This window comes from Lytechinus variegatus, chromosome 3 (genome assembly GCF_018143015.1).
Source record: "Lytechinus variegatus isolate NC3 chromosome 3, Lvar_3.0, whole genome shotgun sequence".
Lineage (NCBI taxonomy): Eukaryota > Metazoa > Echinodermata > Echinoidea > Temnopleuroida > Toxopneustidae > Lytechinus > Lytechinus variegatus.
This window is the reverse complement of record NC_054742.1, coordinates 13,221,331-13,241,124: the sequence shown is the minus strand read 5'-3', so window position 1 is coordinate 13,241,124 and position 19,794 is coordinate 13,221,331. Positions and strand designations below refer to the sequence as shown.

The window sequence follows — 19,794 nt, the reverse complement described above, 5'->3', positions numbered from 1 at the left end:
CTTTGTAAAATTTGACAAGCCCCCCTCCCCCCCAAAAAAAGTCTTCACCCAAAATGTAAGGTCATTTAGTCCAAAATACATGTATTATTTCGAATGTGCATGATGCATTTTTATCCATCATAAAAGACCAAAAATAGTATGGGGACATTTGATATTGTGTCCCCCTACTATTTTTGGTCGGGGGACACGTCCCCTTTCTCCCCCCGATTTCCGCCCATGCCCCCATTATGGGGGTTCACCTAGTTAAGTTGGTCCTAATTTTCTGTCAAATCTGACAAAATTGAAATATTTTATAATTCAAACAATAAAAAAAGGAAATAGTGAGGGACATCATCGACTATTGCGTGAAAAATAAGCGAAACTTCGAAATGTCACTCATAACTTTCTTATTTTACATCCGATTTTGATGCTATTTTCAGCAGTATTGCTTGTCTGATTTTTCTCTCTTGATTCAAATCAATATTTTTCTGGGGTGGACTTGACCTTAAACATGTTAAATGGTACGAATGTTTGACATTGCATTATACCCATGAGAGCTAGCGTACAACAAGATATAAGTAGGACTAGCACAAATAAAATCAAGCAACCAATCAATCGTTGGTAAATGTAAATTATTCTGTGAATCTTGTACCCCAGGATAGGATCTTCTATCATCCACGCCCACTTTTCAGGGCTCTTCACACAAAGCAATGATCGTATAGCGGATCAACACCGGGAAAGAACATCCTTTCTACTGAATCGGTGTTGTTAGTTATGTTACGGAACCTTAACCCGGCCGTCCTTAAGTTTGTTTAGGCATGCTAATGCGCACAGTATGCGGGCATCGATGGATGGACTATGAACGCCTGGGCATAATCAATCATGTTAGATAAAGAATGACTGGGCATATTTTATAGGCCAGGGTTCGTGTAAACACAGTTTATTATATAAATTCATAATTGCCACCGGCCTCGTATTACAATTCAGTCCAGATTCATCAGTGAAGTTGACCTCGTCCATCGCAGCATCGCCATCGCCCACCCCTACCGGTCTCCGATAGATTCTACTCGCCTGTGCGTTCACCACGTCACACCGGGACTTTAGTTCATTGTTTGTTTTCCCTTTTTGAGTAACGTTAAACTTAAGCAAAATGCCAACAGAACATCATTTCAAAACAGGTAGGACCTAAGACAAAACATTGCATCTTATAAATTTTATGTTAGGCCTAACATTAAGTTAGGCCTTATCTTTATAGAATATAGTTACCTTTAATATCTACTGGAAAAATACAGTTGTTCCTGCAGTAAAGTTTCCAGATCTATAAACTACTACTACTACAAGTTACTACTGTACGGTACTGGTACAGCTTCTCGATAGTCTATTATTTATCAAAAAAGCTTCATAAAACAGATCAAAGGTGGTGTTAACTTTAAACATCGGGAGTTGAGTTGTACAATCCCGTGTATGGCAGTGTATCCAATTACCGGACACCTTTATTTCAGTGTTTTAAAAATGACGACTAGAGACAATACAATCAAAAATTTTCACTTGCTATTCCAAATATTATGAAAATTATAAATATGATAAAATTATTTTACATTTACCAACCATTTTCTTTGCATCGCACTTGTCTCATACCCCTCCACGAAAAACGGTTATTTTCGTGCGTGACAAATTGTATCATGATTCCGGACGCGCGCCAGGCGGGTAAAGATATTCTTCATTATATTGATGTTAGAAAGAATTTGTATGATTTTTTTCTTCATATATCACATCATGCATAAATTCTAAGTTTTTCTTTGTTTTTTCATATCGAATCTGAGCAGATATTGGTAATAAATTCGTGTTTGTTAACTTATTTTATTTTTTCTTCTTAGCTGCACGATGTTCCATGGCTCTTTCCAATATTTTGCTTTTTCGTTTTGTGACGCTCATCAAATTCTGTCGATGCGCTGCGCTGCCGATCGTCGACGGCTCTACTCATGGTGAACTTCGCGCATGGCCCATGGGTACCTTGAGAACTATAGCCGTCGACGATTACCCACAACATCACTCGATCGAAGGAGCGGACAAGATTAGATTTCTGCAAATCAGGCCCATATCCATCAGAAAATATATCAATTGTTAATGCAAAACTATGTTATATGATATTTAAAGCATTTTCTGTCATTTTTAGAGATAAATAAGGTTACAGTTGGATTTTTTGCCTTGTATTTACAATCTTGTTCTTTGTATTGCTCTGTGAAATTGAATTGCCGAGGTCTTACGATACGAAATTGTTTCCGAACAGGGTAATATGTGCATCCAGAATCATAATAGTGTCCGGTAATACAATACGTGACTATACTATCTTATTGAGATTGGTGCAAAAGAATTCAAAAATCTATTTGTAAGATACTTTGAAGACATTTTCTGGAATTCAGTCATCTATAGCAACTAAGTGGAGGGTATTTGTTATCTGCAAGAATGTCTTTGACCTTACTAATGACATTTCGTCTGTAATCAAAGTCTATTTTAGATTTGAATCCTGATACTGTATATCATACTAGCCTGTTTGATAATTCTGTTAAATTCCATTGCATCCTTCCTCATCAGGGCAATAAACCCAATTATGTAGCAAAATAGATAATAATGTTTTAAATAAAAACAATGAAACTGGAAACAAGTTAGACCCTATATTACATCGATTTGGATAGACCAAAAGCTTCTTTCTCTGGATTGAATTGAATTGATTAATAAAACAACATCAAACAGGCACCTCGTAGACTGAAAATTTTCAATTTATGAATAAGAATCAGAATTAATATGAAAGTAATGCACAATCAATATCATGGATCAGCTTATAATATTAACGTAATATTTTGTTTATTTAGTTTTAAGCATTGATAAAATGGAAATTATGACTGATAAACAAGGTTCTAATTCATCTGTTTTATTCTAACTTGTTATATATATATATATATATATGTATATATATATATATATATATATACAGTGTGTATCAAAAAAAAGTTTACACTTTGAAAAAGACCTGGGAATTAAATAATATACAACATGTGGGGAATTTTTTCACATATAATCTTGGGTTTGGGTCTTATCTATCAAATGAAACTAAAAGTTTTGACAGAATGTTACACTTGAGTGAGCAGTGTTCATTTTTGTAAAGCTCGCAGAAATCTGTTTGCGCAGAAATGCTCGTTTTCACACTGTGTCGAGGGGAAAGGCGAAAGCAAACTTACCCTGCAAAACATTTCTCATACATTTCTCTTGCACTTTTAGTCAATGGAAATTAAATGGATACATTCAAGCATTTCGGAACAATTTTGCCACTCAAATTGAAATTTCAATACTTAGTAAGCACAACCTTAACCCTTTTTCTGCCAGCTGAATCTGAGGACATATTAAATGAATCTGAACAAAAGTTTATGTCAGACATCTCCAGCATTTTTTGACTAAGGTTTTATCATTTAAAGTGGGTTTACATTTCGTTTTTCATTTAATACTTGTTTCTCCACACTTTTCCCAAGCTTTACAATGATTAATAAAATGAAAATGAAGCCTTAAAAAGGCATTTCATGTAAATCACAGCTCAGTGTAAAGCAAATATCATCAAGATTGCCTCGGTTTGTGGGGGAGTGGGATGGGGAGAAATGCACTCTTCGAAGTGTTTTGGGCAAGGAAACAAGTTTAAAAAAGGTAAAAGATATCAAATCAATTTACTAGCTAAATTCCACGTGTCCTTCATGATTAAGGTCTACTTTCATTCGCATTACTATTTCCAAGTTCTGCGCAAATCATTTTTCACTAACTTTTCAAAAGTAAGTGGTGACACTCACTCAAGCGGAAATATTTTTCGACAGTTATATCGTCATTTGCTTAAATGGATCTGTACCAATGTTAAAATGTGGAAAAATCATTAGGATATTACATATAATTTTACAGGATTTTTTCTAAGTGTAAACTTTTTTTGATACGCACTGTATACAGAAACAAAGAAAAAGAGAAAATTTAAAAAATAAGAATATGAATAGCAATAGTTACTAAACCCCTCTAATGTAATTTTTTAAAATGGAGCATAGATCTAGATTGAATAGGAATTAATAGACCATTATTACTTTGAGTGAATTGAGAAGATTATGATATCAGTGAAAATAATGTCAATAGGAATAATTCTTTCCAATTGTGAAATGCAACAACAGATCTGATTAAGAAACATATTTTGCAGATAAACTAGTGTGGGGTTTTAAAATAAACTAGTCTATGCTATGTGAAGTAATGTTCAAGAATCAAGAAGCTCACATTCTCACCAACAGAACAGGAAATATAACATTAACAAACTTAGGATCAACAAGAATACAACTTATTGAAAGGTATACTAGATACTAGCCTTACATCACTGTGACATCACATATGTGGCCAATTTGCAGTCTCCATTGATCTAGGGATTACCAATATTCACAACTTTAAAAAAATCATAACTTTCTTATTATTTGTCAGATAGTGTTCAAACTTTCACCTGTCAACTTGTCTGATTTTTCTTATTCCCCTAAGAACAAGTTTTTACATGTATTTGGGTAGGATTCTCCTTTAAATAATCTTATTTCAGTGGATTTTGTAGACGAACAGTAAAAAGCAGTCCTGCATAGTGGGGTATCCAAGTGATGGGAATAATGTAGATACCAGGACAATCCACTGCGCAGGTCTGGGAGGAAATCTTGATGCCTAAGTTAGGAGAAGTCAACTAACCCTTTGTGTCACTCAGAAATATGACAGATGTGAAGTCTTCCAAAGCATGTTCACATGAGTCAATATTGATCCCTAAGGGTGATGCGACATAATATTCTCTCGATATCATTGACTTGATTCATTGTTTTGTTGGTTGTTCTGCTGGACTATGTCATGTTGACTACACCTCCATAGATTGACAGGGGACCTATACCCCCAAATTTTCTGTTTTCACCGTTAGCATTTTTCATAAGAATATAGGTCTATGAAGTATGAAGAGTGATTGAAGTTTTGAAAATAAGGTCCAGTACTAATCAACACTACCTTTGTGCAGTTTTATAAAAAAATAAATATTCATCAAAAATCAGAATCTCAGTTTTTTTATGGGAATGATATATTAAGCAAAGATCCCTTAAACTGTGTGCAAAATGATTAGCCATCCGTGTAGGAGGAGAAATCTAAAAAGTATAAGAAAAAAATTGAAATTACTCCAAAACATACAAATTTCCGCTTAATACTCTTAACTTTTTAATGTTAAACGTGTCGTCTTGGGTTGAGTTTATGATGATGCATCTCCCAAAGGAACTCATTAGCACAGCTTTCCTCCATCTTAACACCAAACCTCAATCTACAAAGGAAACATATACATCTAAAGTTTAAAAGGACAAGTCCACCCCAACAAAAAAAATGATTAGAGAAAAATACAACAAGCATAACACTGGAAATTTCATCAAAATCGGATGTAAAATAAAGTTAATATTTTAAAGTGTAGCTTTATTTCACAAACGTGTTATATGCACATACTTGTTGTATGCAAATGAAGAGACTGATGATGTCATCCAAACACTATTTCTTTTGTATTTTGTTATGTGATATATGAAATATTTCAATTTTCTCCTCATTTTTTTGTAAAAAATATCATTAATTCCTCCCTGAACTTGTGGAATTAGCACTGTCTAGTACTATATGGTTCAGTCAAGTTGGCCCTTCTTGTCAAATCTGTAAAAACAAAGGAAATAGTGTGTGAGGGACACCATTGACTGTCTCATTTGCATGTCACTTACTTGTGCATACATGTATCACTGTTTTGTGAAAAATGAGAAAAACTTTTAAATGTCACAACTTTCTTATTTTACATCTGATTTTGATGAAATTTTCAGCGTTATGCTAGTTTGATATTTCGCTTTTTATTCAAACCAACAATTTTCTGGGGTGGACTTGGCCTTTAAAGAGTTGAGCTGTCATAGTAGTGGCTGAGCTAGTAGACAACAGAAATTAAACTCCGGACCTTACAATCATTAGTCTACTGCTCTAACCAGTTACCACCAAACCATATTATCCTTTGATTTGACCAGGGCACATCACCTGATCAAAATGAAATCTGAAAGTTGTTCAAAGAGAAATGCATGGGGGCAGATATATATAGTTATGATGGCTCCATTTTCTTTTACCTCCTTTGAATTCTTTTCTTTTTTTTTGGAATGATTTCGAATATACTGATTGTGAAATCAAACCCATCCCCATTAACCCCATTAACAATAACAGTGATTTGCATTTGAATCTGAGGTGTTGTGGAGAAAAAATTCTTATATTTTTTTATAATTTCTTTTATTTTTGTCTCTCTCTCAGGAGAGACTCTGCCAGCCCTGAAGCCAGGGGTTCTTCGTCTCTACAGTATGGCCTTTTGTCCTTTTGCTGAGAGGACAAGATTGGTATTGGCAGCAAAGGGTATTGAGTAAGTAGCCTTTATTGCAAGATTCCCCTGCCCACAATGGTTGACTGGTATGGTTTATTGCCATTTTGTCTACTACCATGTCATCCACTCATCACATGGTCTGATATCATTCTGTCTACCATCAGATGGTCCACTGTCCACATAGTTGATAAATACCATTTCTTCCAATCACCATTTCATCTTATAGACGGTCTAATAAACATGTCATCTATTATCATTTGGTCTAAGTATATGTTTTTGCCAATGGGTTCATTCGCCACTTTGTCCACTTTAAAGTATGTATCATCATTTGGTCTAATAGCCAACTAGTCTAAAGAAAATGATAACCACTATTTGGTCTAATTGGGGGAGCAGACAACATGACTAAAACGACTAATTAGTTATTATTTTCTTAATTGAGTTAAATGGTTCATATTGTCACAACCTATATAGGCCTATAATAATCTCTATTCCAAATCTTTGTTTTCCCTTTCCCCCCTACTATTTTCACTATGTGAAAAAAAAAATTATAGGAGCCTCCTCACTGCTTGCATCCTCCTTCATAATCGTCAATCAATTATCATCACTTAGTAGTAGTACTATTTTTATTATGTATATTGTTTGTTTTATAATTATTGTTACTATTAGGATTTTAATTATCATTATTGTTATTATTGTTATTATTATCATTATCTTCTGTTTATGGATCTAGTCCATGAAACTTGGACATAAGAGCAGCAATGTATCCCTGAATACCCTGTGTGCATTTCAGGAACTTGGCCAAGATCAAAGGTCATACTCATTTAAAGGTTAATGAACTCTGGCCATGTTGGGAATATGTGTTGGATTTGCATCGTAACTAATACCCCTTTCATAAACCTATCCTCCAATTAGCCGCCTAAGGTAATGCGGATAATTCAATAAAAATTGCGTTCATAAACTCCGAAAATAAGCCGCATTATTTTTACGAGCGCCCATCCTGAAAAAGGCGGATAATCGCCATGACAACTGGACACGCCCCCTCCGATGCGGTTGTGTTGGAAAAGGGTGACCTTGTGACCGCACCATGGCAATTATCCGCATTATTTGGAAATGCGTTCATAAACTCAAAATCTTATCCCGATGCCGCTATTATGCGGTTAATAGCAGCATCAGAGTAATGCGGATAACTCTTGTCCTCCTCCAATTTTATGACCAAATTATGCTGCTATTAGCCGCCTAATTCATAGTAATTGGGTTTATGAAAGGGGTATTAGAAAGTTTATGGATCTAGCTCATGAAACATCAACATAAGGGTAATCCAACTTGTTTTGCACATGTCTGAGGTCACATGATCATGGTCAAAGGTCATTTTGGGTCTACATGCATAATATTTTTTCCTTTTTGAATAGTTATAATAATGCAGTTCTTGAATAGGTCATAATCTTCATTCATAAGTTTTTGTCTCACCTGCGAAGCAAAGTGAGACTATAGGCGCCGCTTTTCCGACGACGGCGGCGGCGGCGTCAACATCAAATCTTAACCTGAGGTTAAGTTTTTGAAATGACGTCATAACTTAGAAAGTATATGGACCTAGTTACTAAAACTTGGCCATAAGGTTAATCAAGTATTACTGAATATCCTATTAGAGTTTCATGTCACATGACCAAGGTCAAAGGTCATTTAGGGTCAATGAACTTAGACCATGTTGGAGGAATCAACATCGAAATCTTAACCTGAGGTTAAGTTTTTGAAATGTCATCATAACTTAGAAAATATATGGACCTAGTTCATGAAACGTGGACATAAGGTTAATCAAGTATCACTGAACATCCTACATGAGTTTCACGTCACATGACCAAGGTCAAAGGTCATTTAGGGTCAATGAACTTTGGCCGAATTGGGGATATCTGTTGAATTCCCATCATAACTTTGAAAGTTTATGGATCTGATTCATGAAACTTGGACACAATAGTAATCAAGCATCACTGAAAATTTTGTGCAAGTTTCAGGTCTCATGATTAAGGTCAAAGGTCATTTAGGGTCAATGAAATTTTGCCGAATCGGGGTTATCTGTTGAATTACCATCATAACTTTAAAAAGTTTATTGGTCTAGTTCATTAAACTTGGACATTAGAGTAATCAGGTATCACTGAACATCCTGTGCGCGTTTCAGGTCACATGACCAAGGTCAAAGGTCAATGAACTTTGGCCGAATTGGGTGTATCTGTTGAATTACCATCATAACTGAAAGTTTATGGATCTGATTCATGAAACTTGTACATAAGAGTAATCAAGTATCACTGAACATCCTGTTCGAGTTTAAGGTCAAAGGTCATGTAAGGTCAATGAACTTTGGCCATGTTGGGGTTTTTTGTTGAATAACCATCATATCTCTGTAAGTTTATTGGTCTAGTTCATAACAAGTGGACATAAGAGTAACCATGTATCACTGAACATTTTGTGCGAGTTAGAGTAGTATTCAAAGTCAGCACTGCTGCTATATTGAACCGCGTGATGCAGATGAGACGGCCAGAGGCATTCCACTTGTTTTCAAAGGCAGCGCTGCTGCTATATCGAGAGACTGCCAGAGGCATTCCACTTGTTATGGTATTCTGATCAGTAGCTATATATTTGAAGATATGTCCTTTCATTGTTTCAAGGATGAGATTTCTTCTTATACTTTCTCATTTAACATTCCACCCCTTGTGTAGCTATGAGTTGGTGAACGTGAACACATACAAGAAGCCAGAGTGGTACTTTGACAAGAACCCTGATGGTCTGGTCCCAACTCTAGAATTTGATGACAAACTGATCCAGGAATCACTTGTCACCTGTGAGTATCTTGATGAAGCTTACCCAGACAACCCTATGTACCCAGCAGATGCTTACCTCAAAGCCAGGGATAAATTATTCATTCAGAGATTTGGAAATGTAGGTATACAAGCTACATTAGCATTTCATTTCAATTTATGAATAAGATGCAGGTGCTGATCCAGTATTTTATTATGATGTATCCATTTTTGTATGATGAATATGTACTTTTTATACACCTGTCCGACGGGAAGTATTATGGTATCACGCTTGGTGTCTGTCTGTCCATCCCTTAAACATTTCCTTGTAGACATGATAACTTCAGTTTAACTTAACCTAGGCTCATATAATTTGGTACATATGATACTAGCATGGATCCTATCAAGTATAATGATTTTGAAGTCAAAGGGTCAAAGGTCAAGGTCACAGTGACATGTTTTCATTTTACCCTTATAAGGTCCTTGTTTAAGTGATAACTTCAGTTTAATTTAACCTAGGCTCATATAATTTTGTGTGTATTATACTAGCATGGATCTCAGAAAGCCTATCAATTTTGAGGTCAAAAGATAAAGGTCAAGGTCACAGTGACATGTTTTCATCTTACCCTTCTGCAGTCATTGTAAACACGATTTACTTCAGTTTAAATTTTAAAACCTAGGCTCATATTTGGTGTGTATGATACTAGCATGGTTCCAAGGAAGCCTATTGATTTTGAGGTCAAAAGATCAAGGACACACTGACATGTTTCTGAAGTTTTTGTAAAGGCGATAACTTCAGTTTAATTGCTAGGTCAAAATGATAAAAAAAAATCGGCTCGGGGCGCGGCGCTTGCATCATTTGTTAAGTGCTATCCATATTGACTTCACAATTTTCCTATACACATGCTTGAAATAGTGCTTAAATCGGCCCTTTTCATATACATCAATTTTTCAGCTCACTCTTGAGCATTATTGATTTTCATAATGGGCATTCTGCCGAGTGGATTTGGCGCATTACAAATCACATACTGGTATATTATTATTATTATTATTATTATTATAATGAAATAAATGTAACGAGAATGCCAAGAATTTATGTCTAAATCTCAAATGTTAGATACGCAGTTTGTTCTGTATTCAAAACGTGCTTATATTATCAAGTTTCACATCAGAATATAATTTTTTTTTCTTCTCGTGCTTTGTGCTTGCATTATTAATGGAGGAAGATACCTAACCAATTACTCATCCTTTTCATGATTTTTAAAACATGAATAAAGTGTCCCGTGTTTAGCTCAAAATATCTTCTTTTATTTGGGGGGGGTTCGTGCTTCACGCTCAAATTAATTGAGTTATGTACCTATTTTGTTCATGATTAGAAAAAGTGCTTAGAACAGTCCTTAACAGGTCTCTTTTCGATCAGGCAGAACATTTTTTAAAAATTTCTGCCCGCAGTGGTTATTTAGTTACATTTACACAACTTGTTCACGATCACAAACATTTCTCAGAATGTTCAATTTTCAGGGCAAAATTCATGAAATTTCAACAAATTTAGCTTGCACTATTTAATTAGGGCTTATATGAGATTTTTTTTTATTTATGTTTTGTAAGAATGAAGCTATGAAGTGGCTGTTAGGACTACCCCTTCAAATAAACAAATAAAAATCAACTTTGAGCGGCCGGTCGGGGTAAAAAAAATTGCCGCCGCCGCCGCCCCCCCCCCCCATTGGCGAAAGCTGGATCCGCCCCCGTGATACAAGCATAGATCTCAGGAATTCTATTGATTTTGAAGTCAGAGGGTCAAAGGTGAAGTCGCCACCTTCCTTTTTCCTTGCTTGAACAATAACTCTGTTTTCCACGTTACAGGTGGGCGTGTTATGTGCTCACCTTTAATAGCGACATTCTTGTTTATATACAGGTGGGGTCTTGTACTTTACTAGTTATTTTTCTTCTTTTTTTCGCTGGGTCTTTTAATATCTTGTATTTTGTCATGATTCATGCACATTTGTTATAAAAGATATGTAATGCAGTGTGTGATTTATCTACCATATATGTACATGAAATGGTAATGAGATAATTAGATGTGCTATCTTTTGGTTAACATGCATGCTCAAGAGACATTTCTGCCTCTGTTTCAGTACGTTCCAGCCTTCTATCGCTCAGCAAAAGAGAAGGGAAAGAATGAAGAGTTAAGAACTGCACTACTCAAAAATTTGAACTCGATTGAAGATGAGCTTCAGAACAGAGGAACACCCTTTTTCTATGGTAGGATCTATTTACCCTTATCTTGCCAAATTCATCATTCTCACTGGATTATACATAGTACTTGCAGAGAGTATTGTTTTCTCTTGCACGCTAAGAATTAATAGCCTAAATTCACAAAGGTAGCTTTAAGTTCTCAGATTGAAGCCAAAATATTGGAGAAGGAACCAATAATGAATGCCCACCTTAGTCCAAGGTCTTAAACATTTCAAGTTCATGGCTACAAATGAATTGATACAGACCGTAGTTACATGAAATTCGAAACCTACAACTTCATTAATGCTGAATGTACAGTGTGTATCAAAAAAAATTACACTTAGAAAAAATCCTGTAAAATTATACATTTGTTATATCCTAAAGATTTTTCCACATTTTAAAATTGGTACAGGTCCATTTTAGCAAGTGACGATATAACTGTCGAAAAATATTTCCGCTTGAGTGAGCACCACTGATTTTTGGAAAGTTAGTGAAAAATGATTTGCGCAGAATTTTTAAATAGTATGCCAATAAAAGTAGACCTTGATCATGAATAACACGTGGAATTTAGCTGGTAAAATAGATCTGAAGATATCTTTTACCTTTTTAAACTTGTTTCCTTGCCCAAAACACTTCGAAGAGTGCATTGCGCCCTACCCAACACACCAAGGCTATCGTGACGATATTTGCTTTACACTGAGCTGTGATTTACATGAAATGGCTTAGGCTTTATTTTCATTTTGTTTATCATTGTCAAGATTGGGAAAAATATGGAGAAACAAGTATTAAATGAAAAAATGAAATGTAAACCCACTATAAATGATAGAAACTTAGTGAAAAAATGGAGATGTCTGATATAAGCTTTTGTTGGGATTCAGTTATGTCCTCAGATCCAGCTGGCACAAAAAAGAGTAAAGGTTGTGCTTACTAAGTGTTGAAATTTCAATTTGGATAGTAAAATTGTTAAAAAATGCTTGAATGAATCCGTTTCATTTCAATCGACTAAAAGTGCAAGGGAAATGTATGAGAAATGTTTTGCAGGGTAAGTTTGATTTTGCCCTTTCCCCTTGACACAGCTTGAAAATGAGCATTTCTGCACAAACAGATTTCTGCAAGCTTTACAAAAATGGACAGTGCTCACTCAAGTGTAACATTCTGTCAAAACTTTTACTTTCATTGGATAGATGAGACCCAAATCCAAGATTATATGTGAAAAAAATTACCCAAATTTTGTATATTTTTTAATTCCCATGGCTTTTTTGAAGTGTAAACTTATTTTTGATATGCACTGTATAGTAAATTGCATGATTTTAGTACCTTGTGACAATGGAACCTTTTCAATATAAGTGCTAAATTAATATACAAATGATGCATGCACAGAGTACATTAGGCGATCTATCCTCATGCGAGTTGAGGCTCTGTTTAATCCATTGCACTCAGCCATTAGGCTGAGTGCAATGGGGTGAACACAGCCTCAACGAGAGTGGATAGGTCACATAATCGACGAATAAAGGCATGCATCATTAGGTTTATACAACAAATTTTCTAGATTTTGTAATATGACAATAGATAAGAAAAAAAATCAACAAAAGGAGGTGGAATTAGGACATATTTTTCCTTTGTCTGACACTTCCTTTTATCTGAAAATATTTTTGTTTTCCCATTTTATGAAAGCAGTTAATTGTTTGTGAACTTTTGTGACGCACTTTGATTCATTAATCTCAGTGCGCACAGCCAGCCTTGTTGATGCGCTTACTTCGATGTGCGCAAACACACACAAAATGTACGTATACACACATGCTTAGGGTACACACTGAAGGAGAAAGCTCAATCGTGCAATGGAAAAATAAAAAATGCATGGTCACCGTGCAATGGAAAATAAAATTTGCATGCAGCACAAAATGGATCAAATATTGAATGGCTTTCAACCAATCAAATTACAAGAAACTTTGTATGAGTTGTATAAGAACAATTAATGCATGAAATCTGCCTCAGGCATGGTTCCATACCATGGATACTAAACTAAATTAAGGTAAATGTGTTTCTTTCAGTTTATAAGTAGGGGAAGGCAGGATAAGTTGTGACACTTTGCATTTTGCATGTTAGAATTGATATGACTAATAATATCATAGAAATAAGTACCTAGCCTTTAGATTTGATTCTTCGGAAATATTTTTCACCTATATATATATAACTTTCTACCCCACACTGAAAGTCATTGTGACCTTTGAAAAAAACAATGTCAAATGGCTCAATTTGCCCCATATGTGTTGTAAATTGTGCCACCTTCTGGGGTTTTAAAGTTGAGCCACAAAAACTATGTACATAATGTATGCAAGAAGAAACAGCATGTCATTTTTCAATTTAAAGTCTTTTCATTTACTAATTCTCTAGAAATACTACCATCCTCTAAAAGTAAAAGAACTGTCATGTGAATTTGCTCCTTTCTGCCTGCATATCAATGGCTTTTTAAGGATTTTATTTTTATTATAGATTACCAGAAGAATTACTATGGCTCAACTTGCCCCATGTTGGCTGGCTCAAATTACCCCAGTCTGAACTCAATGCGATATTTTCACATCCACACATTTCTTATGCATCCATCATGTGAAAGACTATGACAAGAATGAGAATCCATACCTGGACTAACAATATTGTTCTTATTTCTTTATTATATTTAAGATGTGTGCATTTAAAAAGCACTTATTTATTTCACACCCTTTTTTATGTTTTTAGCTCAAATTTGTATTTTCCCTCAAAAAAATTACTTTTTGTTTCAAAGTTGAAACAATGTGGTGGGGTAAAGGGTTATATAATGGGTCATCAATACATTACACCACCACAATGTCTGACTCCTTCATTATTGGCCTGGGGGTGGTGGCTCAACTTGCCCCTATGCTCAACTTACCTGCCTTCCCCTACCATGTGAGAGTATATCATTTCCTATCCTTAAAAATCTTATCTGTCATAATTTTGGGGTTTCTCGTCCTTATTAATTCAAATATAGTTGAACAACTCATTGCATTCGATATCATTTACTGGTACCAGAGTTTATGACATTAGATATATTTTGCAATACTTGTAGTTACGTGGCAGATTCAGGATTTGAATATGTTTTTGTCTCACTTGCATTACCCAACCTGCATAGCAGAATGAGACTATAGGCGCTGCTTTTCCATCAGCGTTGGCATGAACATCAAATCATAACTGAAGGTTAAGTTTTTTAAGTGACAGCATGACTTAAAAGGTATATGGACCTAGTTCATGAAACTTGGACATAAATAATAAGGTTAATCAAGTATTATTTAACATCTTACCTGAGTTTCAGGTCACTAGACTAAGGTCAAAGGTCATTAAGGGTCAATGGACTTAGACCATGTTGGGGGAATCAACATCAAAATCTTAACCTAAGGTTAAATTTTTGCAATATTATCATAACTTCGAAAATATATGGGCCTAGTTCGTGAAACTTGGCCATAAGGGTAATGCCTAAGTTTTTGTCTCCCCTGCATAGCAGAGTGAGACTATAGGCGCCGCTTTTCCAACGGCAGCGGTGTCAACAGCAAATCTTTACGTAAGGTTAAGTTTTTGAAATGACATCATAAATTAAAAAGTCTATGGACCTAGTTCATGAAACTTGGCCATAAGGTTAATCAAGTATTACTGAACATCCTATTAGAGTTTCATGTCACATGACCAAGGTCAAAGGTCATTTAGGGTCAATGAACTTAGACCATGTTGGAGGAATCAACATCAAAATCTTAACCTGAGGTTAAGTTTTTGAAATGTCATCATAACTTAGAAAATATATGGACCTAGTTCATGAAACTTAGACATATATGGTGAATCAAGTATTACTGAACATCCTGCATGAGTTTTATGTCACATGACCAAGGTCAAAGGTCATTTAGGGTCAATGAACTTTGGCCAAATTGGGGGTATCTGTTGAATTCCCATCATAACTTTGAATGTTTATGGATCTGATTCGTGAAACTTGGACATGATAGTAATCAAGCATCACTGAACATTTTGTGCAAGTTTCAGGTATCATGATTAAGGTCAAAGGTCATTTAGGGTCAATGAACTTTGGCCGAATTGGGGGTATCTGTTGAATTACCATCATAACTTTGAAAGTTTATTTGTCTAGTTCGTTAAACTTGGACATTAGAGTATTCAAGTATCACTGAACATCCTGTGCGCATTTCAGGTCACAAGACCAAGGTCAAAGGCCAATGAACTTTGGCCAAATTGGGTGTATCTGTTGAATTTCCATCATAACTTTGAATGTTTATGGATCTGATTCATGAAACTTGGACATAAGGGTAATCGAGTATCACTGAACATCCTGTGCGAGTTTCAGGTTACATGACCAAGGTCAAAGGTCATGTAAGGTCAATGACCTGTGGCCACGTTTGGGTTTTTTGTTGAATAACCATCAGGGCTATTCCACGGTTACTCACATTACATTTGGAGACACCTTGACTCATACTTGGAGCTGTAACTCCATTATTATTGATAGGAACTAAACATCTCTTTATCGCAACAAAGTATACAGTCTTACTATCCTTTGTATAAAAACAAAACTTGGGAAATTCTATTATGCCCCTGGCAAATCTTTGGAATGTGTCGGTTACTCACGTTACATGATTTGGACCAACCTGTGGAATTGCCCATCATATCTCTGTAAGTTTATTGGTCTAGTTCATAAAAAGTGGACATAAGAGCAACCATGTATCAATGAACATCTTGTGCGAGTTCGAGTAGTTTTCAGAGTCAGCACTGCTGCTATATTGAACAGCGTGATGCAGGTGAGACGGCCAGAGGCATTCCACTTGTTAAGGGTTCCCAGCCCATGAAAGTTGATTAACCTTTTGTCCAAGTTCATGAAACTTAACTTGGACATAAGCTTAATCAAGTATTACTGAACATCCTACCTGAGTTTCAAGTCACATGACAAAGGTCAAAGATCATTTAGGGTCAATGAACTTTTGCCAAATTGGGGGTATCTGTTGAATTAGCATCATAACTTTGAAAGGTTGTGGATCTGATTCTTGAAGCTTGGACATAAGAGTAATCAAATATCACTGAACATCCTGAGCAAGTTTCAGGTCACATGACCAAGGTCAAAGGTCATTGAAGGTCAATGAACTTTGGCCAAGTTGGGGGTATTTGTTGAATTACCATCATAACTTTAAACGTTTATGGATTTGATTCATGAAACCCAGACATAAGAGTAATCAATTTTCACTAATCACCCTGTGCAAGTTTCAGGTTACATGACCAAGGTCAAAGGTCAATGAACTTTGGCCAAATTGGGGGTATCTGTTGAATTACCATCATAACTTTGCAAGTTATGATGGTCTGACTTTTGAAACTTGGACAAAAGAGTAATCAAGTATCACTGAATATCCTGTGCAAATTTCAGGTCACATGATCAAGGTCAAAGGTCATGTGAGGTCAGTGAATTTTGGCAACATTGGGGGTATTTGTTGAATTACCATCTTATCTCTGTAAGTGTATTGGTCTGGTTCATAAAACGTGGAAATAAGAGTAATCAAGTATCAATGAACATCTTGTGTGAGTTATAGTAGTTTTCAAAGTCAGCACTGCTGCTATGTTGAATCGCGTGATGCAGGTTGAGACGGCCAGAGGCATTCCCCTTGTTGAATTATGCGCTCAAAATTCATTTCCAAATCTACGGATTTGCTTTAATATTTCTGTTGTTGTTCTTTTTAATATGTTCTCTTTTAGCTTTGAATATTCCTTCTTTAGGCAAGAACAATTTTTTTTTAAACCGAAGTATGGGATAGCGTTTTTTTTTCAAATCCTTTCATTGTGTGCTACAAAGGTTATGGTGCCTTTGAACAGTGGCATTATGATGGGTGGGGGCTCTGGGTGCTCGGCCCCGCCCCCCCCCCCCCCCAGATAAAAAAAATCATGACCAAGAAAAGAAGTGGACAGGAAAATAACAGAAAACATAGAAAGTGAGATATGATATCACTTTCAAAAATCACAAAATTTTAACAAAAAAGTGGAAATTTTTGTTTGCTCGCTTCACAACTTTTTAATACATTTTACCCGGTCTGCCATGTCTTGCTCCTTCAAATTGACTCAATACACCATTGCCATTGAAAGACGTGAATCCTGTCCGGTTTGTCATGTCAATAACCCCTGAAAATAGGATTCATGTCTTTTATAGGTACCAAAATATAATTTGTTTCACATAATAAAAGGATTTAAATAATTACAAATTCTCCCATTTAATAATGAAAATCTTTTTACTTGGGTTGACAAAAAGTCTTCTTGTCTTACTTATGAAGGGAAATTCAAAGGTGAAAGAAGTTTAAATGAAAAACAAAATATTCAGGTAAATATAGAAATTTGTAAATGAAATTTGACAGCATAATTCGAAAATTATGGCAAAGATAATGAAAAGAGGAAGTCTGCTGATTAGCCGAAAGTCTAATCATCAAATTTCTAATTTGTGTCATTCTGGCACAAGCCTCTTTTTGCACCCCCGACAAAAATGTCACGTGTTCGCTCAAGCATGAACAAAATTTATTTTTTTTAAATGGCATTTCAAAGAAAAGATCTCAGAGCAACTATAAACAGATACCATATTTTGAAACAAATTTTTTATAGACTTCAAAACTGTCCCGTTTTTTTATATGCACTGTAGTTCGTAAAATGCGGATATACGGGTAGTCTAGTATCACTGACAAGTCTTAGGTTGCATGATCAAGGTCAAATGTCATTTTATTGTCAAAGAACATAGTATTGTATCATTATATGAATGGTGGTTTTTTATATTCTTTTTAAAAGTAGTGGTGTTCAAAGTCAGCACTGCGCTCCACTTGTTTAAGTATAGAGGTGCTTTGCTTATGTCAGTATCTTCATACATATTTTTTTTACATCTTGTTTAATCTGATTCTCAAAACTAAGAGAGGACGTTTATTCCAGCTTAAATCTGACTGATAAACAATTCCGGGGGCAGGTGTCCTGAAAATATTCTTCATCAGAAATGAGGTGCCCTTATTGACTTGAGGGTGATCCATTGACACAATCTTGTATACTTAACCAACCTTCAAAATATGTTACGAGATTTACACAGTAATTAAGATAAAAGATGAGATAATTTTCAGAATACCTGGAACTGGAACTGGCATTTCAGCTGTTACGTTCATTCTCATCTAATGCAGGTTCTTCACCAGGTATGGTTGACTATGCTATCTGGCCATTCATCTATCGAATCCCTTCCTCTATGGCTCTTGGATCCAGTGATCTTCCAGAATCATTGGTTTTATTGCATCAGTGGATAGATCGAATGCGTGAACATAAAATTATAGCTCCAAGAATAATGGAAGATGAAGCTTTGGTTGAATTCAGCACTCATTACCGTACACCAGGGAGTAGATTTGATGAGATTCAAACCAAATCTGTCAAGTAAATTAAGAGTGACAAAAGTAGGCTAATTGTGAAGTTTTCAGCCACTCTAATGATTCTGAAATATGAAATTGGAATAATGCAGTTTTAATCATGAAAATGATAAAGATAAATCTTGTCATTGATGTTCATCATTCCCTTGAACTAAAAAGATTAGGGTCCAAAAACAGGAATTGGTTTTTGTATTGAAGTAAACGCTTGTGCTTGAAAAGCAAAGACCTTTGCATTTAAGATTTACCTGATTACATAAATTAGCATATTTTTTTAGAAAAGGCAATTTCTATTTTTAGTGGGTTGTATTTAGTGATAGTGATCCTAGTAGTGGCTGCCCCCTCAAATTTCACAGTATAGGTTATCCCCTCAGTAGGCTAATGCACTGTAGTGTTATTCTTGCTTCATTTGCCTACCAAGAAACAGGTGAAAATACATTTTCTTATCTTTATGAATTACAATAATCGATTTTAGGAAACATTTATGCTTTGAAATGTTCTAGATTCATAATTCCTTTGTTTCTTAGCAATGTTTTAATGATAATGAATGTTAATAGATTGATATTTGCTATTCTCATGGGCATATATAACTGGAGAAGCTCGGCTGGTCGCGCAGCCGAACACATGTATCCCCCGAACCCACCGCGTCATCCGTCATTGTGATATATAGAGCTCACACAGAAATTTGACAAAAAACTACAATTATCATGGCGACAATGACCCTAGCATGCAGGCCCCCAAGTCCATCTACCATCCAAGTGTGGTTGAAAAGTGACTTGTGGTTACGGAGAAAGAGTCTTGCATGTTAACTACCACGTTGACCTGAAAATGACCTTTGACCTTACCATGTGACCTGTGACTGCAGCATAATATGCAGGTCCCCCAAGTCCATCTACTATCCAGGTTTGGTTGAAAAGTGACTAACGGTTGCAGAGTT

General features: G+C 35.5%; 1 protein-coding gene across 1 annotated transcript; it reads left to right on the top strand.

Annotated features, from left to right (window-relative positions):
- The first annotated feature begins 770 nt into the window (after positions 1–770).
- Positions 771–19,438, top strand: LOC121410259 (glutathione S-transferase omega-1-like). The gene is made up of 5 exons (XM_041602219.1): positions 771–1,157; positions 6,334–6,439; positions 9,112–9,331; positions 11,325–11,451; positions 18,624–19,438. Exons 1-5 carry the CDS (start codon positions 1,130–1,132, stop codon positions 18,869–18,871), a joined length of 729 nt encoding a protein of 242 aa, XP_041458153.1. The 5' UTR covers positions 771–1,129; the 3' UTR covers positions 18,872–19,438.
- Positions 19,439–19,794: the final 356 nt, after the last annotated feature.

Bases quoted from the DNA above. Each gene is read 5' to 3' on its own strand.
- LOC121410259 (XM_041602219.1), top strand. From the start codon at position 1,130: ATGCCAACAGAACATCATTTCAAAACAG. The intron at 6,440-9,111 runs GTAAGTAGCCTT...CCCCTTGTGTAG, and splicing joins TTGGCAGCAAAGGGTATTGA to CTATGAGTTGGTGAACGTGA. The intron at 11,452-18,623 runs GTAGGATCTATT...CATCTAATGCAG, and splicing joins AGGAACACCCTTTTTCTATG to GTTCTTCACCAGGTATGGTT.